Source organism: Sebastes umbrosus, chromosome 10, assembly GCF_015220745.1.
Source record: "Sebastes umbrosus isolate fSebUmb1 chromosome 10, fSebUmb1.pri, whole genome shotgun sequence".
Lineage (NCBI taxonomy): Eukaryota > Metazoa > Chordata > Actinopteri > Perciformes > Sebastidae > Sebastes > Sebastes umbrosus.
Window position 1 is genome coordinate 26,709,533 of NC_051278.1, and position 24,799 is coordinate 26,734,331.

Here is a 24,799-nt window from a genome sequence, read left to right on the forward strand (position 1 = left end):
ACAGGCCGCAACAAACCCTAATGCATTACTAGAATTAGGCCTGCACTGGCCCGAAGACACAGGAGACAAGAGTTTGCACACTGCTCCAGAAGCCTGTTCGGTTGTTTGCATCAGGGACAAGCTCGTTTTCACAAAACTAAAGAGAAAATAAACTCTCTGGCTGCAGCTAAAACGAAATGGCCACTTCAGTGTATACATCCACGTTTATACAGCTTTTCCTTCTCGTCTCCTTCCGCTCCTTTTCTTTCTGGTCATTTCCGTACAGTACAAATATTTTCTTAACATGTATATCTGATCTTCTGTCATTTTCTGTGAACGCTTTGTGGTGTGTGTACATTGTGCAATTGCTGTTTGTGGGACATTTTGTGATTTGTGGTCTGAAGCACGCAAAAAAAAAAGCATTTGGATTATTTTTTCCACATGGAGCACACACACACACACACTGGTCCAAACTCCCCTGAAACACACACACTGAGCATTGTGTTCTAGGTTTTATTTCAGCAGAAAGAAACACAGCTGGAGCCTCTGGGATGCAAACAATGCCTTGGCAGTGACCATACCAGACCCACACACACACACACACACACACACACACACACACACACAGACGGAGCATCCATCCTGCAGGTCGTTAGACATCATTCAATGACACTGTTGAGGTACATTACACAATTTAAGAATCACAGAGTGAAATGCTTACCTTGCTCTTAGTGGTATCAATTCTGTTATTGTAGTTACTGATAAACATGTGTCATTTTTCTACCTTTCTGTAGTCATGTACTTCCACTCTATCCCCAAACTATGTACTTCCATGTCTAAAGTGGTTGAGCGAAGTAATCCATCCATGTGAATACTGTGTTTTCATTTATTTTCTTCAGCATGGCCTCATATTTTGAATAAACTCCATTTCCACTAGACACAGAAAAGCTTAAAATCTTGAATTGAGTCTTGTATAGTGACCTGTGATTTCAGAGACCGACCCCCTGTATGTTTGAATGGCCAGAGTAGATACAGTAAATGCTGTAAACGGTATGTTTGGTTGCATATTACATGTACATACAGTTAAGAGTTGTCCAATAGCCAACAATCTTCAGTGGCATCCTTTCTTGATTTACAAACTTCAGAATTAGCTGAAATGCCCCATCCCATTTCAACACATGTATAAGAAAAGATACAAAGTGGATTCACACAACCATGTCTTTGACAAAAGATGACTACATTGTTATTTGGTTTTTGGAGACTAAGTAGGAGAATGTGAACAAAAGGGTTAAAAACACCGATATGTCCTTTTAAAGCGTGCAATTTTGATAAACATTTGTGGATCTTATTGTTCATGCAAACTGTGAGAGCTTACACAACAGTTCAAGTCTGACCCAAGAGTGTGATTCACACTACAAAAAAGTTTCCGTTCTGTCCTTGCAATAACATCTTTACAGCAACGTCTTTGACATATTTGTTAGTGAACATTTCTGGGCAAACATTCAGATGTTTGACTTGAGTGGACGTGATCTCGCTGAACCCTTTTGGTCTCTCTCTCTCCTCCGCAGAGTCTTTGGCTTACACAGAGAGCATGACAACATCGTCGACGTTGATCCAACAGAGATCCGCGGTGAGTCATTTTAATTGCTTCAACACGTCCATCATTGTTTGTTTATTAGTTCTTCATGCTCCGGTGCCTCTTAGCTTTCATTAAAAATGTCTCAGAGAGAAATAAGTTCATTCTCTAAATCTCTCCTGACATGTTGGATATTTACAGGTGGCATCATGTGGTTTGGGTCCAGCTCATTAGCAGGCTCAGGGACTGATGTCAGTTTGGTGCTGTTTCTCTAATGGAATGTGTGAGGTTTTTTGGCCAAATATTTCCAAAATATATATTATAACACTTGCCTCAGCGAGTGAATAGGGAGAAATCCATGAATCACACACACAGTCTCTACTCTGGAGGACTGTACTTGCCAATACTTGATGAATCTATCCTCTGCTTTGACAGTGGTCGCGGTCTAGGATAAGATGGTTGTGTTGCGCAGTTTCTGCAGTGAGATTGCTGAATAACGTGGAAGCAAAAATCTGTCAGTTAACATGCTTTTAACATCTTTTGGAGGACAATGTTTTCACTTTTGGGTCGTCTTTTCTGCCAAAATATTTATTAATTTCCTGAAAAGTTTCAAGAAACGTGGCAATGAGACAAAGATGACGTCTGTAGTGTTGAATAAAAAATTAACTGTTCCATGTGCATTTTACGGCTTCACCATGAAACAAACAGCAACACAAAAGAATCACCTCATACAGTGATGGGACAAGTGAGGTTTGTTTTAATTTAACTCAGAAAATCACAGGACCCCCAAATAGCCACACCTTCTTCCTTTTGTCTTTGTGTCTTTGCCTTGATATTTATTTAAATGGAAAAGGGTGTCAAGTTATCATTAAAATTAAATATTGTGAGTTAATGATCACAATTTAAAGGATAAATCAGGTAGTATTTTAGATTTTTCTTACCGTCTACAAATCTCTTAAAAAGACCAAATTCAACAATGAATTGACCTCACTAACCTAATCTGCAGCTGAATATATTTCCTAACAAAAACACAATTAACTCCTGTTTGAGCCACATTTGCTAAAATCTACAGTGCCCAGCTGTTTAAGGAAATAATTTATAAGAAATTAAGGAGACTGACAAACAAAAGACAACAAACGTATGCACATCACCAGCCTTATCCTTTAAAATATTATGTTATGGGGCAAATGATTTAAGAATTGTTAAATAAATTACTAAGGATTCAAGTATTCTTTCCAGCTACTGTGCTTAAACATGAAGAAACATTACCAGAACTACAATGAACTGGTGAGTTTTGTTTTAGTTTTTTTTTTTCAAGAACATTATTTTATTTCAGAAAAAATCATTGTCTATGAAAATCCTTTTGTCTTCATGTTCTTGTCACCTGCCCATCATTTTATTTGAATGGAGATTAATATTGGGGTATAGGGATTAATATTAGCAGTAAATATTGTAAACTGATTTACAGTTCTGCATTATGTGGCAAATGATTCAAAAATTCTTAAGTAAATTATGTTTCACTTTCGGGCTACTGTACTTAAAAAAAAAATTAATTTGTCCCTGCCTATTCTTGTGCTCACACACACAGACACGTGTGTTTATATTCTTCACTGTGCTGTTGTATTATTCGTACCGTCGGAGACAGATGGTCTGGCATATGTTCCTCTACCCGACTGCCTCTTTGGACGCAGTACAGTCAAACACACACTCACAAACACAGAACCTAAAGCGTGAAGACCTGGTGTTCCTCGGCATCCCAGAGAGCCCATACTAAGAATGAGAGTGGCATTGTAAGGATTAACATAGTGGTATTGTGGAGATACAGATGGGGTCTCAGCGTGTCTCTAATGAATGTGGTCTGTGGAGCCAGTAGATCTGTCTGATGTACTGTATGTGCAGCGGTTTATAAGCTGCAGCTCCACTTATTGACTTGGCCTCAGTTCAGGTCCCACTAAGATAAGTGCCAGGTGATGACGTGAGGGCTCGGCGGGTGTGACACAGTTAGTTCTGAACCCCGTAGCTCCCAGCGAGCATGCTCCCTGCGTGTTTCTTTATAGTCCAGAGGGGGCCGGGAGCCAAGAGGTGACACATAGCAGCGGTGAGGGGGGGGCGAGGCTGTAAATAACTGATGGAAAAAGATAGCAGAGATCCACATAGGAGAAGATTCAGTGAAAAGTTTCGCTCCAAGAGTTTCTGTACATCCCCATGTAGCAGTGGCGAGAGTCAGGAAGGGGAGAAGGCGGTGACGGCTACAGTCGTCCAGTCTGAAGATGGGTAGAGACGAGTGGTAGCACAGAGACGGGGAGCATCCAGAGAGACAGACCCGAACGCTTGCGTTCTCCAGAAGACCGCGTCCCCCCAAAGTAAGCCACCTGGGCTGCAGAGAAAGGGGCGAAACAGAGGGCAGGGAAAAGTTAGCCAACATCTGCGTCTTTATGGCTGAAAGAGAGCTCATTCCCATGAAGGGGGGGTTAGTCATGCAAGACAGCGGGGTGCAGAGAGGGGACACGGTCAGAGGAATGTTAGCACCTCTAAGGCTTTACTCAAAACCAGAGTAATTAAGGCAGCCCTCTGGCAGTGCTTCCTTTGTTCTCCTGGTCTTGGTAATCCAGCTAAATCTATGCCAGGACCACTCACCCACGCAGGCTGACCCATCATCGTTGGGCTCAAAGCCCTGGTTGCATCTCCTCTTGGCGCGGCACTTATAGCTGCCATAGGTGTTGGTGCAGACAGGGCGGTCAGAGGAGCACACGGTGGGGAACTGGGTACACTCATCTTTGTCTGAGGGAGAGTGAGGCGAGGGAAGGGAAGACACATTTTGTCTTGATTTCAAACAAGGACACAAGCATAGATAGAGTGATCAACAGATACGTATTTGCAGCTTACCTGTGCAACGGCCATTCTCATTCAGAGCAAAGCCATGACCGCACTGTAAGACACAGGCAGTCCAATTAGAAACAAGAATGTTTTTGAATGAAAACTCCTTTAAACCCACTATGTGTAGATTGTTTTTTAATGTGATTATACGGACTGGTGGCAAATACAGTAAAGGAAAAACCTGATAAAATGAGTGGAGAAGCATAACTAATGCAGATGCTACCATTAATTATGGTCCCATTTTTATTTAGTGCCAAAGCTATTCCAGTCAGCCAACATGCACAATACCAGGTTCCTTGTCCACCTAAATGGAACAGGGCCATAATTAATGTTATTAATTACACCTGCTTTTACCCTACAATGACATGTCAAAACGGCTGCCTTGAAAAGGGTCTCTTGTGCCCTTAGAGAGAAGGGTAATTGCTGATCAACTCAAAGTCATTCTGAGTGATCACCTTTATCCTATAATGAAACATTTCTATCGTGATGGGAGTGCTCTCTTTCAGCATGACAATGCCCTCATCATCCACAGGACACGAGGGGTCACTGAATGGTCTGATGAGTATGGAAATTATGTGAATCATATACTATGACCTTCGCAGTCACCAGATCTCAACACAACTGAAAGCCTATAGACCAGTTCATAGTTGTAAATGTAAACATTCCAAATGAGTCCCAGTTTATTTCCTGTTGCAGTGTATTTGAATGGCATCAGCTAACAGGAAGTAAACATGGACCCAAGCTGTTGCCTAGCAATGCATTGGAGTGATGTGTTTAGACAGCACTCTGGACCACCATCATCAAAACCCCATATGAGGGAATATTATTTGGAAGAATGCAGTTCATCCCTCCGGTAGATTTACTGATAATCTAAGACAATGAATATAGAAGCTGTTCTGGAGGTGTGTAGAGGCCCAACACCTTACTAAGACACTTTATGTTGGTTTTTCCTTTAATTTGTCACCCAACCGTAGCATCTTTAATTTATTGTGATAGCATATTTGTAGAAAAAATAGACAATCCCAGTGAGAATGTGTGCATGGCCAGATTAACCTGGTAGGGGGAAAAAATTAGCTGCCATTAAAGGGGAACAATGCCCATTTTCAAAATTCATACATGTTATTCCTATAGTATAAGACAGTCGAAAAAATAAAATAAAATAAACAATGAACTGGGAGAGATGTTATAGATGACAATGAGAGCACCCCGGGGAGTGTTCTGAGTATATGGGTTCATTTTCTGTTTCATAACTGACAACACTACAACAGAATAAAGCTCATTTTGTGGATCCACAAAAGTCTCCCATTCATTATCTACGGAGCAGCTCCACAATTTATCCCCTTATCCCCTTAATTTCATTAAACACAAATTACTTGTCAAAATATGCATGGATAAGCACACAATTGCAATAATCAAGGTCTTGAACTAGACTCTGGGATTCTCTTCAACAAAAGATTAGGCAAAAAGCAGATGAAGCACTTTTCCTATCAGTTATTATTGTGCTTCAGTGGTGCTCCTGTTCTCAAAGACATATTCAATTCAATTGGCACAAACCAGGTCACACAAAGTAAGCCCGGAGTTCATCTCAGTGCAATGCTTAAATTACTTGTTTGACATTACCGCTGGGAGCGCCAAAGAAGGACATTCTCCAATTCTGCACATAGAGCCTGAGCCAATTCTACAAAGCCTAACGATCTTTGAGATGATGAGGTTTAAGTTTTATACCTGTACCTCTATTTCCACTGTAGGAGTGATTTCTTCCTCATCTCTTGGATAGAGGATCTCCATCACGGTGTTGACGTCTGAAGGCTCCAGGGGTCGGACCGCTGAGCGACCGTCTGGCCAGTACACCTCCACGTTAGTAGCGACATCCTTACCTGGTAGAGACACAACACACACACACAGAGGAACATTCACATGTCCTTTAGTGATTCTCAAGGGCTCATGAAACTTTCTCCTTCCTCTCTTTTTTCACTGACGCAGTGAGAGACAGAGCGGCACTCTCCTCTCCTCTCTCCATTAACTACTTTAATCAGGCATAGAGAAAGCCCCTCTCCAGAGGGCCTCGGCAGCCCTTAATTAAAGTGGCATTTCTAATGTAAACAGATCTGGAGTTACCTTGCCAGACAGCGATCTGCTCAGCAGGTGTGCTGCCTGAGAGCCAAAGAATATTTCACCTGTTCTGCACCCATGTGACACCCTCTCATTTAGTGGTGTGGAGTGTATGTATGTACCAGTAATGATGCTTTTTGCAAGTGTGGTTGTGAGTTGATCTGTGTTTGGACAGTCCTGATACAGAACAGGGCCAGGAAGCAGCAGTGGCTGAGCTACCAGGCCTGTATGACGACCAGCTGACACTCCTGTTGGGGAACAAGGAGACAGAGAGCTGGTTCCTCACAAGCCAGGCTGGCTTCCAACTGCAGCCCCTGTTTGCCATCTCTTCTGTCCACCCAGCTCCCTCCCACAGACAATGTAGTCTCCCATGGGTGTCCAATCAGGCTGCAGGTATTAAAACAATGCTTTCCACATGGAGCTTTCATTTTCCTTCTCTCTCTACTCTGTGTAATGATGTCCATTCCTCTTTGTCTATCTATCCCTTACCCAGCTGTAGCAAAGAGCAGTGCTGAAATGGTTAGCCAATTAATCGATTAATCAATCAATAGAGACTTAATCAACAACAGGAAGTCTGTTATCAAGCAAAAATGGCAAAAAATATGCTGGTTTCAGAGACCCAAATAATTTGAGGATTTGCTGCTTTTCCCATATTTGTATTGTAAACTAAATATCATTGGGTTTAAGGTTGTGGGTTAAACAAAACATGCAATTTGAAGATGTCACTAAGAGGTTTCAGGTTCAGTCCCCACTTGAAATAAAATCTTACCAAGGCCAAAGTGGGCGACAGGCTCCATCTCACACAGGTACCCTGAGCCACCGTCAATGATCCGTGTGTGTGGGCCGCTCTTTTTAGTGTACAACACCACTTTAGCTCCTCTGGCGAAAGCACCAAACTTGGTCCGGGGAATCACTCGCAGCCAGGCGTTTGTGGTCCCCTAAAGACACAGACACAATGAGAAAAGGGAGAGTTTGGGTTAAGATTACACTACACAGAGCGTTAAAATGATTTTCAGGCTTTTAAGACGTCTCACAAAGACTCACCTGGTTGACTTTGTAGACAGAGAGCGGCTGTGCTGCACTCTCACCGTGAGATATCAGCAGTTCCAGACGCCCATCACCATCAAAGTCTGTGGCTACAGCTCCTGTAATGATGCAACTAAACACTTCAGGAAACGGCCTGCATAACAGTTATGATCCTCATGCAGGGAAACATAATGTTTCAACAGTCATAGAACTAATTATGTGGAACAAGTCTTTTTTTTATTTCTTTTTTTATAAAGCACATGCGGAAACCCCAGTGGAGCTCTGGTGCCATCTAATGGCCAGATGTTGGAAGAGCAGATATGAGGCTTCTTCTTGATATCATAGTTGTCAGACAGCTGTTTGTTCTGCCGCACTCACCGGTTCCTCGTCCTTCAGGCTCTGCTGCCTCCCCGACATTCAACTCTTCTATCTGGGGGTCTCCATGCTCTCTCCTGCTCACCCTATCAAATCAACATCACAGCAAATAGCCCTCAAAACACTGTAAGACATGAACACTATAAATATAGAACCAGTGTTGGAAAGTAGCAGTTCATTTACTCAAGTTCTTTACAATTTTGAGGTAGGCCTACTATATTTATTTGGCAACTAGCTACTCTACAGATTAAGATGGTACCTAACACATCAGTTTATATAAACTGTTATAAGGTAAACTACCAGTACATAAAGTAGGTGAAATTAGCTCACATCGACGAGCTACAACGTGAAAATGTTGCTTACATAATGTATAATGTAATATATAATAATATAACACCTAATTCACCGTTTGCTTTTGATATTGTACTTTAAATATATTTTGCTGACAATACTTTCATACTTTTAGAAATTTGACTCGTGACTTTTACTTGTAATGGAATATGTTTGTGGTATTGCCACTTTTACTTTAAGGCTCTGTACACCTAGCCAGGTGTTTTCAGTTAATTAGACCTCTGCTCAGGACTGTGTGGGAGTCTATAGAATGTAATTGATTGACATCTTCCCGAGTCTCCTCTTAGCTTTGTTGCACCTCTTAGGGCGGGACAAATTACACCTTTATCATTCTTATTGGTATATGGAGATTTGTGACCGAATAAATTCCCATCAAAGCTCCGGCCACCTTCAACCTGAGCAGAGATCTAATCAGCCAGAATAACTGACAAACAGCTGTGTGGGCGTTCAGAGGCTTTAATTAAAGGATCTCAATACTTCTTCCGCTGCTGTATTAAAGACTCAAACGTCATCTAACATGACACACAAAAGGGAAAATAAATAGATACAATTTAAAAGACCCTACTCTACATACTGTAAGTTCCTCTCATTAACCTCCTCTTTCCTATTTACAGTTATGCCTGCAATAACAATACTTGACAAATGATAGTGCCAGATTTTCTTTACTCTTCACATCAGAAATACATTTATTTTGTGTCCCTTTTGTATTTAGTACAAAAGGGAACCACTTCTTATATGATTATTAGTATTTGTTGACACATACATAATACAATATGCCTTCTAAAGTTCAATAATTATTGATTTTTATTTGTTTATTATTTACTTATTGATTTTTCATTATCATGTTTGTGTTTGTTTTATCGGATTGTAATTGTCATCTTTCTATGAAGTACGTTGGTCCTCAGAATGACATTTATTGGTAGAAATTGTGCACATTACCTTTAGGGCCTTTACATTTAGCGACAAAGCATTTTTACATCCAAGTTTCCTCGAGATATAATTTCATTTTACAGCGCACTAATGTGCTGATCCTGGCTGTTAAACCCTTCAGCTCAGCTAAATATTGATTAGTTGTATTGAACTAATTAGCTTGGGCACAATCGCTTGAGCTTTTCGGTGCCAGAGAGCAGAGTTAAATTAGCTGATTCATCTTCACACTAGACAAAAGCAGCAGAGCCACAGGCTGTGGAGCAGTGACCCCTGTCGGACATCGTCGTGTCCAGAAAGACAAATTCTCCTCCAGTGACCTGGCCTGCGGGAATATTCAGATCCAGGAAATCTCTGGGGCTTGCACTGATTATTGATATGCAGTATGAATTGACCCAGCAGCTCTTGGCAACATTCATCATGACTTCTGCATCCTGTTCAGAAAAATATGCCAGATCAGATTTTTATTCAGGCGGGATGGGTTTATTCTACTATTAAGTCCTAACAATTGATATCTCCTATATTGCATTTTGAGTTCATTAATATTATCTAGAGAGGAAGCCAAACCGTGAGCCAAAAAGAGACCTAAAACTGTCTTAATGAAAGATTCATTCATGTATGGAGGAGGAGGCGGGATGCCAGATTAGATAAGTATCCTTGGCTGGGAATTTTAAATTCTCCTCAGCTTCCAAGACCAGTTTTAGAATATTAAATCAAGACACACGAGTAGTCCATTAAGCTCATGATCAAAGTGCTATTAAAACTTACTGTCACACTTGGATAACATGTGTGTGTTTCTTGTGTTATTTCAGTGGGAGTACCTAAAGAGCCTGTTGGCGGAGGGACCCCTGTAGGCGATGTTATTGAAGAAGACCTCCATCTCATTGTCATTGTCAAAGTCAGCAACCATGACGGTGCGAACCGGGGACGGCATAGAAAACTTCTGGGATGCGATGTCCTGAAAAATACATGGTACATCAGTGAAACACACACACACATACATGAAGCCAAACGGAAATGCTTAAAATGCCTTTTTATAACCAAATTGTGATCACAGACTTGACCTGTTCTGCAGGTGTATTAATTACAAAATGTTTCTTTATGGCAACGCTCATCATCACATATTTTAGGAACATTTATTACATGACTTTGTTGAATACTCGATTCTGATTGGTCAATCACGGCGTTCTGCGGTCTGTTATTTCTTTATAGCGGACCGTTGCTATGTATAACAGACCGTTGCTATGGGTGCAGTTCTAATGTCGGATTCTGGAGGACCATTTTTGTGTCAAATTATTGATTTCTTAAGTAAGTAGCTGTGTAATAAGCGGAATAATGTACAGCGAGCGTGTCTTTGTTGTAAAATAAACCCCTTCAGTGCGATGCAAAACAAAGAAGTGTGGTGTCGGGGTTTATTTCACAATAATGACTGGCTCGTTCTACATTATCTCTTACTTATGGAACACCTAAACTGCTTGTTTTTTCTACCTTTTTGAATGAATGCTGTTGTAATTGAATTATTTATTATTGTCGCTTTGGGGTTAGAGCAAGGTTTAGGGTTATTTAGTAATAATACAACATCATCATAAACATACAGACACTTTTTGATTCTCTATATGCTGATGACAGCATATTCTAAAGGTCTAGAAAATGTGATTCTAACATTTGTCTTTACTGTCGATACAAGAAGTCTTTTGTTGGTCTGATCTGTCAGGGGTTAAGTGTCTTGCTCAAGGGTACTACATTTTTGCAGAAAATCTACAGAAAAAATGTTTGATTGCCAAGTGTAAGAACACGGAGACTATCATGCATCAGAGGCAATGGTGTAACCCAAAAATCAGATACATTTTTAGTTATCTAATTGTTTAGTTATTTTAGTTGTCTTAGCTTTTATAAAACAAGTTACCATTATTAAACAAAATTAATTTACATTCACTTGCACTCGGACATTTGCGTTTCACTATTGTGAGTTTCCACCCAGCCATATACTGTATACTGTATATATATATATATATTGTATATATATTCTGTCTCAGTCTGCCCCCTTGATCATGTGGCACACCCAGTTTTTCTGATGCACACCTACAGTTTTTTTTATTCTGGCTACGCTAGTGATCAGAGGACTTTCACTAGAACCTGTTGTTATTACAGCTATCCTCCTATATGCGTTCAGCCCAACTTGTGGACGAGTGATGCTCGCTGAGTCAGAGACTGCTCCATAACCTGAAGGTCACAAGTTCAATCTCCATAACATGCCCATCGATAATCAGTGTCTAGTCCTTGAGTTAGACGCTGATCTGTCATCTGCTCACTCACTAAGAGCGTCATCCAAAGCCTAAAGATGAGAACAAAGGCCCTTTTTTTTACATCCTCTGACATCAGAAAGACTGCAGCTCTCCTGCCCCCCAAAAAAAGTCTCCTCAGCAGAGGAGTTTTTGCACAAGAAAGTAACGGATATCTCCCCGCTTCAGTGACACGGTGATAAGTCGGGGAAGAGTTATAGAGCAGCCCTTCACTCCCTCCAGTATTTACTCCCTGTTTTAATTATAAGGCTCATAAAGCCGGGGGTGGGGAGGGCTCCCGGTGACCTTCTACTTCTCAGGTGAAGGAGAGGGGATGGCCAACTGAGGGCCACAAGGGAGGGAGGGACAGTTCTACATTTACTATATTACAAGGTGGATGAACGGATGTGCCATAAGGAAAGAGAAAGGGACTCTCACCAAAACAAACATGGAGCACAGAAACGTGACATTTACATTATAAGAGGGGAGAAAAAAAATTAAGTTTCTGCCAACAATGATTTTTTTTTTATGTTAAATGAATATTATAAATAATATTATAAATGTGTGTATTTTTACTTATAAAGTAAATGATGGATTATTCTTGCTCTGATTTGGTACACAATAACTGAAAAATGGAACCTTTTCCATCTCTTTAAATACATATAATATATGTGTGTGTGTGTGTGTGTGTTAGACCTACTGCAATGGAAACCTCGGCAATGGATTTTAATTAAAGCACAAACAGGCCTAATCGGCACTTTCTACTACCCAGGCAAGCTGCTGTTTCAGCCCAATTTAATTAGCGGTTTACTGGAGTGATACAACAGCTTCATTATACATGCCAAAGGTCAACACGGCTTGTAGGGGTGTCAGCTTGTGTGGGGGGGAAGGGGTCTTAAATGTGTTGTGGGCTTGTGATTTAACAATCTCGGTTTAAAAAAAAACATCTGCTAGCTAATTCAATTTGTCTTCTGTGTGTGTATTAGAGTGCATTGTGTGTGTGTGTGTGTGTCACGCTGATGGAATTGTCTGTGGGCTAAGCATCACACATTAACCCCTTATTTGACCCCTATGAAGATGTCTCGTGTGACGTTTATCTCTTTGGTAAAAGATGCAGTCGCAGCTGCTGACAGATAGATCACCGAGCACCAAACCTCCCCAGATTTACACGCAGCAGAGCCCGTCTCTGTCTCTGCCTGCCGCTATTAACCGCACTACACAAAACACATGCACACTGCTGGCTGTCTCACAGGAGTTGTCTATAGTCTTTAAATCCCACTCAATCCCAGAGGGGGCCAGCGCTGACTCGTGCTAATTCATTAGCCGTCCGTTAGCATTGATAACTCTCGTGATTCACAGAGTTAATAGGTGAGACTTGCTTGTCTTTGTGCTGCTTGTTCATTAGACATCGATTCTGGAGAGAGAAGAAGGGAGAACCACGACCTCACTCCTAAACGCTTCTAAATCATTTGCAGTGCCCGATATCCTGATGGGGGAATCACTCGACACAAAGACTGTGGATTATAAATGAGTGTTGGCTACTCCATGAGGTATGAGACAACATATGCATTTTGTCAGTTAATAAAGGCCTCAGTATGCCTCAAACAAAGTGCTTGTCAGATTATTTAATAGCGCCCGAAACCTTTTTCGTGGCGTCTGAATCTGGGGGGGGGGGCTGCATCTGATGATTTTTGTAACTTTCCAAAACCAACAATCGGACAACGACGCCCGCTCTACGCAGCAATCGGCCGGGTGTGCGACGGTATGAAAGTTCATAGAGTTTGAACTTTCCTCTGAAGCTCCCTTTTCATGCCTCCGCGCCAGCGACAGCCGTGGACAGAGGCATTATGTTTTCAGTTTGTCCATCCATCCGTCCATTCAGTCCATTCTTGTGAACGCGATATCTCCTATTCCTGGAGGGAATTTCTTCAAATCTTGACTCAAGGATGAACTGATTAGACTTTGGTGCTCAAAGGTCAAGGTCACTGTGACCTTATGTTCGTCCCTTTCTCTTGATATCTCAGGAATGCCTAGAGCAAATTTCTTCAAATTTGGCACAAACGTCCACTTGGACTCAAGGATGAGCTGATTTGATTTTGGAGGTCAAAGGTCAAGGTGACTGACATCACAAAACACGTTTCTGGCCATAACTCAAGAATTCATACGACAATTTCACACGAATGTCTAACAGGATAAAATGATGAAGTGATGACATTTTTGACAGACGGATGTAAACTGCAACTTGATTGGTTGGCGGAGGCGTACAACTGCGAGGCGGTAATTCTAGTATCACTCTTCATACAACTACTTCCATCACTTTTTTGTGTGTTCAACCGAAAATATGTGCCCATATCTTCGTTCATTTTGTCTTGCGTCTCTCTATGACGGCAGCCTTCTCATCTTACCTTCAAGTGTGAACATTTAGAACACCTATAAACACTTGGGACGCATCAAATCAGCGTGTTTGTTTGAAGCATACTGAGACCTCTGAGAAAGCGATTTTGTGTAACTATTGGCGTTTGTGTGCATTAAGTGTTGTTATTCACCCAGAAAGACATTGGACCCACCTTGAACTTCTGTTTGCGGTTATTCAGCTGCATATACAGGCGATGAGGTCCATTCCAGTTCCCGTACACGATGTCTGTCTTGCCGTCACGGTTGAAGTCTGCCAGAGCAACCCCTCTGCCATGCTGCATGGGGTCCTCCACACCTGCAGGTACAGCATATGGTGATACACTCTATCATAAATTAAAGCCTACCTTGTGTATTGTTTTTGCAGGATGTAACTGACTGAAGACTATGATCTGTTTGTTCCTCTTACCAGCCTGCTGCGCCACATCAGTAAAAGTTCCATCTCCGTTGTTCTTGAACAGGAAGTTGGGTCCGTACTCGTTGTCGCAAAACACATCGGACAGGGTTTGACTGACAATGGGCCCCACCACGACACCTCTCCCTCCTACACAAACGCAAACAGAGAGACGAAGCTCAACGGTAAGAGAGAATTAGTCAGGTAGAAAGGGGAGAACAGACTGTTAGAGAAAGATAAAATGAAGCAGCATAGGTGAAACAACAATGAGAAAAGAGGGAGCGAGATCAGCGCCATAACGAAAGTGAACGGCGAGAGATCATTACTGTCTTTCCAGGCCATTTCCTCTAAGCAGGGCAGGTCTTTCTGCTGACACAGACACTGACTCTGATGGGCTACACACACACACACACACACAGATAAACACATCTAGGCACAAACAAATACAAAGACGCGACACGCTGAGAATCTTTTGCCTTAACCAAAAGCTAACAGTAATTTTCTCATGAAAAGATCTTTGTGAATGTTCAATACACTCTCAATATCACCCCAGGATTTTCCAATGACATTCTATAAAGTGAAGTGTCTCCCTAAAGTGTCTCATCTGAGACCAGCAGAGTCTAATTATGGAGTTGAAAGGGCTTTGATTGCCCTTCCAGTATGCAGAGTCAGTGCTGTGAGTCAGGACTCGCTCCTGATTTACTGGCCCGCTCCATCAGTCCAGACAAATATCACTCGCCCCCTATGGCCATAAAGCCCTAATGTCTCTCCGGAGATATGTAGCCATTAGATATACAACTTCACCGCCTGTCCCTCTGTTCTGATTAACGGCAGTTTGATGACAAAGCCGTCCGCTGTTCATCATTCACCGCAATTCTGGGCCGGCTCACCCTGCCCCTCTGGTGGCTTAGATGACACCCTGCATGTAAAAAAGATCCACAGATGATGAAGATTGATTCTGTTATGCTCAAATGCAAAGTCGTCTCCCATTTCCAAAATTTACTTGGACATCAGCGTCAAGGACTTTTCAGTGGTTACAATAAAGTATCAAAGAGGCAACGCTATTATCAAAGACACAAATCACGGTGAAATCATTCATTTTGGCATTTATTGTTCTCCTCTTCTAAACCAAAACAGGTATCCATCACAGGGTTAAGTGAAGTGTTGATCCAAGCCAGGGAAGTGAGCGGAGGTGCGGTGATGGATTTCAGTGCTGCTTGTGAAGTAAAAAATCTCTCTCAAGGTCATCCATTCAGTTTAAATGGCAGTTCAGATCTTTATTTTCCCACAAGAGGCAGAGCTTTTGCCGCAAGGCAGCTTAAAAAAACAACAAAAACACATTTGAGACAAAAGCATATATGAATAAAATACAGTGCTAGGCTTTGGTGGGATGTGAGAGGGATGTTCAGGAGCCTTAAAGAGAGGATGATGTGAAATTGCTGAGATGGATTTGGCTTTTTGGGTGATTTGTCGACTAAAAATGTCCGACAGGGAAGGCCGTTTCTCACCAGTGATTTTACTGGCCACTTAAATTCCCTTACAAACCAATCAGGTCAGGAGTGATTCTTTGACCAAATCTCTAAAATAACACCAGCAACTTCCTGTCAACGTTAAAAACATTTAACTTCTTCAGAAAATACAGTCTCTGCTCCCTTTCTGGCATTTATAGTAACACTTTGATCAGACTGACTGAGCTGATTACACATAAAATGCACCGTGCTGTAGTGACGTCCACGTGCTTGTATTCACACCTTCAGAAGTCTGGGTTAACCACAGCAGGCTGTGATAGATGCCATCTCTGGGCCGCCGAGCCGGTCTGATGTATGTGTGTGTCGCCCTTCGCCTTCGCTTCCCTGTGACTTTGACTGGAGTAAACAGCTGACAGGGCCAAAAGAGCCCACTAACACTTCTCTCTCTCTCTCTTTCTCTTTCTTCTCTCACACTTACACTCATCATGTTCTCTTTCATCTCTTGCTTTTTCCTTTTTTTTTCTCACCTGGCACCGCTCCAGGTCTACCCTACTCGCCTCCCTCCCTGCACCCCCTATACTGAAGTCCTATATTTCAGACTCCATGGGTACAGCAGGCACATGCTCTTCTACAGATGTCTGTGTAAATCAGACTGAAGGTCCAGTAGTGCTGGATGACGGTCTACATCTCACACACATACACACACATACACACACACACTGTAATTTCTTCATACCTACCAGTGAACTTGTTGACTCCGGCCTGCTCTGCCACGTTGGAGAGGGCAATGACGCCCTGTGAAAGATCACTCGCTGCCTCATCCATTTCAATGAGAGCATGAGGACCCACGTTGCCGCTAGCATAGTTGGCTATGTAGATGGCATAACGGCCTGTACCCTGGGGGAAAAAACAAATAAGGTTTACATTTATTACCTACATATTTAATATATTTAGCATAATGACAAACAAACGGCATGGGTAGCTAAATGTGAGTTGTTAAATAATTTGATGACTCAGCAAAATCCTTAAAGCTGGGGTAGGCAGTTTATTTTTGGGCAAATTATTGAGCAAATATTCCATAATAACCTTTCAACATATTTATAATTCAAGTGGTACCCGAGGGTAGACAATTTTCTGGAAAAGGCAAAACAAATTTGAGAATTTTGAGAGCTTTCCCCTCTCTGTCCAAAGCCCCTCCCACCAGACGAGCACGGGCATATGCACGCACCTTGTACAGGTTACTGTATGAAGTAACCTGTACGAGCAGCAATTATAGCATTAATTCTATGAGAACTACCGTCCTGTTTTCTTTGCAAACTTGTGGGCCTATAAAGCCCTTTGAGATGACATACTCGAGGCTCAAAGCGAGCTACGTTATCGCCGAAGCATTTCAGACAGAGAGAAACAATGTTGCTAATAGTTTAGCCTTCTGCTAACCGTAACACAGAACGCTACACTATTAGAGAGACGGAGAGGAAATGTTGCTAGCCGCAGCCGTGAGCAGAAGGCTAAACTAATAGCAACATTTTCTCTCCGTCTCTGAAACACTTCGCCGATATTGTCAGACTCCTTTTGATGAGTCCGTCTTCCTTTTTTGGGTTGCATCCCAGTGTGGGCAGCTGTTGCAAATGCTGGAATAGTAGCTTTTCCTGCAGGATATTCCGCCGTTGAATCAGGCTTTCACCATATGAAGGGACGTGCATGTGCATCTGCATTTGTAGAACAGCCAATAGGAACGCCCTCTCTCTGAAATGACCTGTTTGGCCAAAGACTCCTCTTCTCTCTCCTCTTTTTTAATGCCTGAAAATAGAGCCATGAGGAGGTGCAGAAGTTTTCTCTCAGAAGTGTTCTGAGAGAAAACTAGATTACAATGTGCTGAAAGTTTATTATGGAATTTTTGCCCAATGACGCCAAAAAGAAACTGCCTACCTGCCTACTGCTTTAAATGGTCACTTTGCCCAATTAACAAAAAACATATTTTTTACTTCCCTTTCATGGTATCTAGACACATGCACAAGTTTTTGATGTATCAGTCTCTTAGATTTCTGCTGCCACCCCAGTACAATGGAGGTCAATGGCTTTTATACAGCCGCAACAGTGATGCTGGTATTCTTTTCACCTTGTGAGTCTGTGTGTGTGTCATCATGGCAAAATATAGTCCTGGAGACACTTACTGCAGCGGGAACTACCACAGAGGCGGTTTTGAGTACTTTGCCAGATGTTCATATTTCTGTCTGCGGACAGATTTTGTCACTGCAATAGCGTCACAACAGCGCAAGATGTAGTCACGAAACTTTACAGGTGTGTAGTTGAGATCAAGGCCGAGTTCAAAGAGGGTGGTGGTCCGAGCAAGGGTGCCGGGAGTAAGGGGGTAGGAAGTAGGGAAGGTGCCACTGCCCTCCCCAACCCACCCCCCACCAACACCACTTTACGCCCCTGGCCCGATTATGCATCACAGTTAGTGTGATCCCATCGCAAGATGATCACTAGTAATTTATATTTTTCTTATTGTTTACAAAGACCAAACTCAATAATGTGTTAGTTTGTCTCTCAATACTTTCCAGCTTCCCTACCTCATCTGTGGCTCTCAAGCGTGTTGGTTCTTGAATACGTAAATCTGGGCATGAATATATTCTTTCATTTAAACCTGCAGATTCACTTGATAATTCTCTGTATGATTTCTTCACTACAAGCGACCTCTTTCAAATTTGTCACATTGTTTTCACATCGTCATTTAATACATTGTTGAAAAAAATCTCTCAATTATTGCTGCTTTGAGTAAAAATCCAAATCTAAAGTTGTGCACTGTAGTTTTTAGCAAACTAAAACAGGATTAAATAGATTATTTGTAATGCCTGATTTATCCTTGAACCATCTTTTTTTATTCTTCGGCTATCTTCGTGAATATTATGCACACCTTCCCCCAATCAAACCTTTTCTTTCCACTTTATCTCCCTTTACCCTGTTTCCTACCCTTTACACCCTCTCTCTCAGCCTCTCTCCCTACTCCCTCCTCTGCCTCCCTTTGGAGATTAATTTCACACTCCATTATCAGTCAGAGTCCCTGCAGACACAAACTCACAGACGGAACCACACTAATAGACTACACACTGGATTCCAATGAGCTTTCCCACCAGGCCTAACATATTTCAATCAATACAAACACATGCACATATGCAAACGCACACACAAACACGCCATTCCACCATTCGCGTTAACTTTACTGTATTTTTACAAGACGAAGAAAAGCAAATGAGTCTGGTTGATGTAAATGTCATGAAGCGTCACATTATGGCCTGCCGCGGTGGGAGGGGTGGGTTGCATTTACACACACACACACACACACTTGACAAAATGAACTACAAGGAAAGACCTGAAGGCCACTGGCAGTTACTTAACAAACTTAAAAGTCAACGATTTTGCAATAAGTCTTCACCCAAGGCTAATTTCTGTCACTGGAATTGGCATTGTGAATAGTGTGACATGCATGCCTGCAAAGTGCATGCAGGCGCGGGGATACGAGACTGCCTGGCCTTTACATCAGACTTTACAGCGATCACTGAGAAGCCTGAATAAGCTACCACCTCTAATGTAGCATTTTCATATTTTTGCTTTCAAAGGGGCTTTTTATCGAAAGTATTTCAATTATTCTGGCTTTAAAATCCACTTATTTTCAGAGGCTCCATCCTGCCAGCCAGTGCAAAGTGAACCGATCCATCAGTTCAAAGTGAGACCCCTCAATATGTCACCTTCATCAGTTTGTATAAGACTAACGATGGGACGTCACTTTCAAGGAGACTTGGAGGGATGAAACAGTTGGATGACTAATTATCCCTCTTTTTTCTGAATGATAACACTTTATTTACGAGTAAACAAGACCGGACACGTTAGCTACCGAGCCGACTCTACAACACGCTTTGGCCTATGTAACCTTCTGCCAAATCTGTTTTAATAAAACTTGTTCAGCAATAGGAAAATGTATTCGTCCTCTCCGCCAGTCTGCATGGAAGAACACACACCAGGGCTTTGGCTTCCTCTAAAAGCATTATGCCATTAAAAGCAGATATCTTTCCAATCGGTTTGGCAGCTGCACAACCTATCAGTGCTCAGTGAGATGGGACTGTGGTTAGAAAAAAATCTATTGTAATCCCTACTGTCCTCTTCCCACTATTACTTTCTTTATCCCGTCCCCTGATTGGAAGTGAGAACTGTATGAGTGTGTGCGAGATAAGAGACAAAGAGAGAGTGTGTCAGTCAGAGAGAGAAAAAAAGGGAGTAAAGGAGGTGGAAAGAGGGAAGAAAACAATGGGAAAGAGACTGAGAGAAAATGCTACGGGCACAAAGCAGTAGTGTGCAGTCATCACTCCTCCCCGCGTACGATGTTCTATAAAACAAACGAGCCCTGGCTTCTGTAATTACACTGGTGCGATGGACAGAGGAGAGAAAATGGCACACCATTCCCCCAAATGAACTGTCATAGCACATGCTGAGAAGGGCGGCGTAGGCAGGGCATGAGTTATCACTGGTAAACAAACAGAAGCACCCATGCATGTACGCAGAAGACACACTGGGGAGTTTGTGTGTGTGTGGCGTGGATCTGCATATACGTGTGTGTGTGCGTGTAGTACCTTTCTGTCCACACAGGCCACTGAGCGCCCAGCCATACGGTTGGCCACATCTCTGTGTTCGTTAATGTCGTCGTTCAGCAGATCTTCAAAGCGTCCGTTACGAAACTTAAACAGCTTGTCAGAATACGTTGCCCGACCTTGATGCGGAGAGAGTTCAGCAGAGGCAAAGATTGTGCGGAGAGTAAAGAGGCGTTATGCAACACAAGAACCGTGGGTGATTGGAAACACAAGAGGTTGTTGTAGCTGAAAAGTGACCTCTATCATTTTTATAAAATGATACAGGTGAGGTGTTGTAGTTTTGACAGTGTTCTGCTCTGTAGCTCTCAGATTGATTAATAGCAGCACAAAGCTTATCTGTTATCTGATGAAGACTCAGATGAGATAAGCTTAATATCTGCATACCCATTCTCCTGCTTTGTCTCTGTACAAGAAAAGAGGCCAACCCCTGTGCGAATGCATTTGTCAATGTATTTTTGTGAAAGTGTAAAAAGCATGTACTGTACCGGAGAAGGCGTTATTGGTGTTGAGGACATAAATCTCCTCCCGACCGTCCCCGTCGATGTCACACGCTGTCACTCCGATGGCGTTGCCTTGGCGGTCTCTCAGGGCGTAGAACGGGGAGCTACGGTTGTCAACGGCGATGTTGACGAGCCTTTTCTGCTGCTTGTCATACTTCAGCACCAGGTTTGGGCCGTTGTAGCTGTCAACAGGCACCAAGGGCACAGCTGTTACATCTTCATTACATGAGACTGTCAGCAGGAATTTTGAGGCCTAAATCATGGAGTGACATTTTTTTGCTCTATAATTCATGACTTTCTGAAAATCTTGAAAACAATATTTATGCTTCTTCATTTGTAGATGAGCTTTTTCGAGATTCTGCTTGTGCAGAATTTTGTAAAAATGGATTTTTAAAGCCCCTGAGAATTCAGTTTCAAATCTTAAAGGGGAAGTAGGTTTACAGGTCTTGGTGAGTACTACTGCACAAAACGTTTAATGCCTAGTACACAACAAGACTACAAGTTTGAAAATGAAGTTGGAGTTACAAAAGAGTGAGCTTACAGACCTCTGTAGCCCGCTGCTACATTAGCCGCTATTAGCATAACCGTCCCTCTGAATCTACGAACAAACTGTCAACAGTCCTGTTGCACCACAATGTAAATCAGTGGAGTTGCATTATGGGTAATGTATTGTTTTGACAAAGAAGAACGGATGGGGTAAAAAAGATGATACCTGTGGTTCTGCCGCATCAATTTTAATGTTTTATTCCTTTTTTTAAAAAAAAATAGTTATGTTAGGCTATAGGAGTAAAATGCCAAGTCAGTGAAATAATCTGAAGTAGTTCTCTATAACTTAAATATTTAGGACTAAATATGCAACAATCTAAATAAAAAAGTATAATTTATTAAGAGTATATGCTAATCTCTTACATCCGGACTGAGTGGGTGTGGTTTGATCAGATTTGGGTGATTAAAATAGACAAAACTTTAGAACATTTAGCAGAACATTTTGTGTTCATGGAGGACAGCATCATTTACAATGAGAAGTTGGCAAGGAAAATAAGTATTCAGGGTCTTTAAAACCACCATTCTGCATGTTTTACAATCAATATAGATTTGTATAATTGGTATCGGTATAACCTGGATTTGACAGCGCAGTCAAGATTTTCTTCAGGATACCAGTTCAATCAATCATCCTTCTATTGCACCAGGAGACAGCTCGCAGTCAAAATCAAATTTGGCCTATATAATTAGTTTCCAAAAACCTCTTAAATGTCATACACATTTGGATATACATTACAAAAGCTTTTGAAACTCTGCCCTATAGTACAACAAGATCTCATCCCTAATTGTCATATTTTGCCGCTCGGTCAGAAGCCTTCTGCGTAGTATCTTGACCCAGAAGGTTCGCGCGTGGTTAACGTTGTGAAACGGTTGCGGTTAATGTTGTCACACATTGGTTAAAGTCGTGAAGCGGTCATGGTTGGGTTTAGGCTTGGTTGTTAGAAAAAAGATTGTGGTTTGGGTTGCAATAAGTACGTCTGTTACGTAACTTACGCTACGGACGAAACTTCATGTGACTCAGTGACATAGCGTGACGTGACATAACAGCGTCAGTAAAAATAACTCACACAGGACATGAATGTCGGTACCCTGGATGTAAGTCTTGTGTTTGTTTGACCCATCCACCATCACCACTCCCTCCCACCCTTAGCAGACTTTCTTGCTCTGCGTCTAATAATGACACAGATGGGTTTACATTAGGGTTAGTTGAAAGCCCAGTGCGTATCATACAGATGCTAATGGTTGCCTTGTGCGTTGGTATCAGACACACAGGTCTGCTGCCCAGGCGCCAGTACATCTATTGGACGCCCTGGGAGTGAGACCAGGCTGCCTAGGAGATATGTTTGACATAATCTATTAATAACAATAAGAGTGACACAGAAAAGAGGCCACAAGCAGGACAAAGATTTGATCTATCAACACTTTAAATGCTCTTCTCTGTTCTGACCGTTAACAGTCTGACTATGAGTGAATAGTCAAACGAAAGTGGGACCACAGTGACTTCACGTGACTTGTCCCGCCTTCATCTGTTGTATAATAAATAATGTAAAAGGAATGCACTTTTACAATGCTATACTTAAACACTGATGGTCAGCGTACTACAAACTAAAAGCCTCTATCCTGAGATCCTTCTAATCCCCAATGAATTGACATCCTCTCAGAGGTTTAGTGATGCCCTCCTGTCCAGGATACCTGCTGAATCGGGTGTCTTGGCTAAATGACATTTATTAAGCAGGGTCATTTTGGTCCATCTATATTCTGTTAAGCATTGGAAAATTCATCGCTGCTTCACTGGATAGAGGCAGGCTTGCCAAACTGTTCCCATCAATGGCGCTCTATCCAATCACATCAATTTTCATCAGCTGAGTGAGCCTCGGGGCACCCTACCATCTCTCGTCTTTTAGTCTTTTTGCCTTTGTCTTCAACCTTTAGCTTTGGAAAATGGCAGTGCACTTTTATTTCAGCCTGAATTAGAGTTAGATATCACTCAACAGTTAATTATACAATAATGGAAAAAAGAACTGTGCTTGTAACATTGGGAGGAGAGCAAGGGGATATTAGGGATTTAGGATTCACGAAGCCTGAATGAAACTAACTTTAAGTAACAAAAGGCATGTTCTACACAACCTGCCTCCCCCCTTTTCTCACCCAGCTACAAACATCTCCAGGTCTCCGTCCCCGTCCACATCGGTGACGGCCACGCCGTAGTTGAGCTGGGTGGGGTTGTTGTCATAGTCGGGAGGAAGGACGGTCTTGGTTATAGCTGAGAACATGGGCTCTGATCGCTGAGCCGAGGAGATGGCAGGCAGGAACAAAACCAGCCACAACAACATCCTCACCTAAGGGGGAAAACACACAGTTTGCAACAGCTGAATTTAAGGAAGGCTACCGTCATTTTTTTCTGCTTCAAAAACCTCTGCCACTTTTACTCAAATGCATTTTCCAAAGAACAAAAGTGCAGTAATAATACGTCTGAACTAAAAAGTAGAACAATATTCTTTTCATCTGTAGAAAAACACACTCTGTTCACTCGTAAGCACATCACAATTCCCATACAACAAATCCACACACACCACTCTTGACAGCTGAGGCCAATGAGAATCAAATAAAAACGGTAAGTCAAACACTTGCAAACTGCAACACATGCCCTTGTTGCTAATTCCCCAAATCCATCGCGAGGCAAACATCAGATGGGATCGTTGGCAGAGCTTCCTCCTACACTCCGACATAAAGATGAAGATATACCACCGCAATCAGCAGCGTTCTGCAGGGTTAGATCTGAACAACCCATCACAGGCAGACGGGCTGAGGAATCACGGGACAGCAAATCCATACGCGGAGCAGGGCATTAGCCAGAGGCCAAGTGAACACGGAGGAAACCAATATGAACCGACATAACAGACCTGAGGCGCTGTTTCCTCAGAGACAGTGACCAACTCTAAATTGGGAAAGCCTTTTTTTGGGGATAAAAGGACTGTGTGATGTATAAGTGTCCTTTTAGTGGTCGGTAGCTAAAACGTGAACGTGGAGGAATTGATCCAATCGACTTGTGAAGTGCAGGCAGGTAGAGGTGGGCTTTCTGACGCTCAAACTGAGAAGAGAGAGGGAAGAGAAACGTGGCTGACTGGGAGAAAGGAAAGAGAGGTCACCTCATTAAGGCTAAAATCAAACGCTCATCACCAACAGCTCTGCAAAAACTTTACACACACAACACACACACACTGAATGGCATTTACAAGCTGACAACTTGATTTGCTCTGCCCGTGGATTTACGAGCGCGGCCCTCGTCATAGTGCTCATTCCATCTGTAATGCCATTGAGCCGTTCCCA

General features: G+C 42.2%; 1 protein-coding gene across 1 annotated transcript; it reads right to left on the minus strand.

Annotated features, from left to right (window-relative positions):
- Positions 1 to 478: 478 nt before the first annotated feature.
- crtac1b (cartilage acidic protein 1b) lies at positions 479 to 23,802 on the minus strand. Its single transcript, XM_037783283.1, has 14 exons — positions 23,618 to 23,802; positions 20,912 to 21,108; positions 20,409 to 20,545; positions 16,521 to 16,677; positions 14,327 to 14,461; positions 14,073 to 14,215; positions 10,045 to 10,181; positions 7,949 to 8,031; positions 7,589 to 7,689; positions 7,314 to 7,482; positions 6,164 to 6,309; positions 4,442 to 4,484; positions 4,193 to 4,336; positions 479 to 3,932 (listed from the first exon to the last, which is right to left on the minus strand). The coding sequence occupies exons 1-14, from the start codon at positions 23,800 to 23,802 to the stop codon at positions 3,805 to 3,807; spliced, it is 1,905 nt and encodes a 634-aa protein (XP_037639211.1). The 3' UTR covers positions 479 to 3,804.
- Positions 23,803 to 24,799: the final 997 nt, after the last annotated feature.

Bases quoted from the DNA above. Each gene is read 5' to 3' on its own strand.
- crtac1b (XM_037783283.1), bottom strand. From the start codon at position 23,802: ATGTTGTTGTGGCTGGTTTTGTTCCTGCCTGCCATCTCCTCGGCTCAG. The intron at 16,678-20,408 runs GTACTACACGCA...TTTTTCCCCCAG, and splicing joins TGGCCTGTGTGGACAGAAAG to GGTACAGGCCGTTATGCCAT. The intron at 7,483-7,588 runs GTGAGTCTTTGT...CTGTGTCTTTAG, and splicing joins CTGTCTACAAAGTCAACCAG to GGGACCACAAACGCCTGGCT.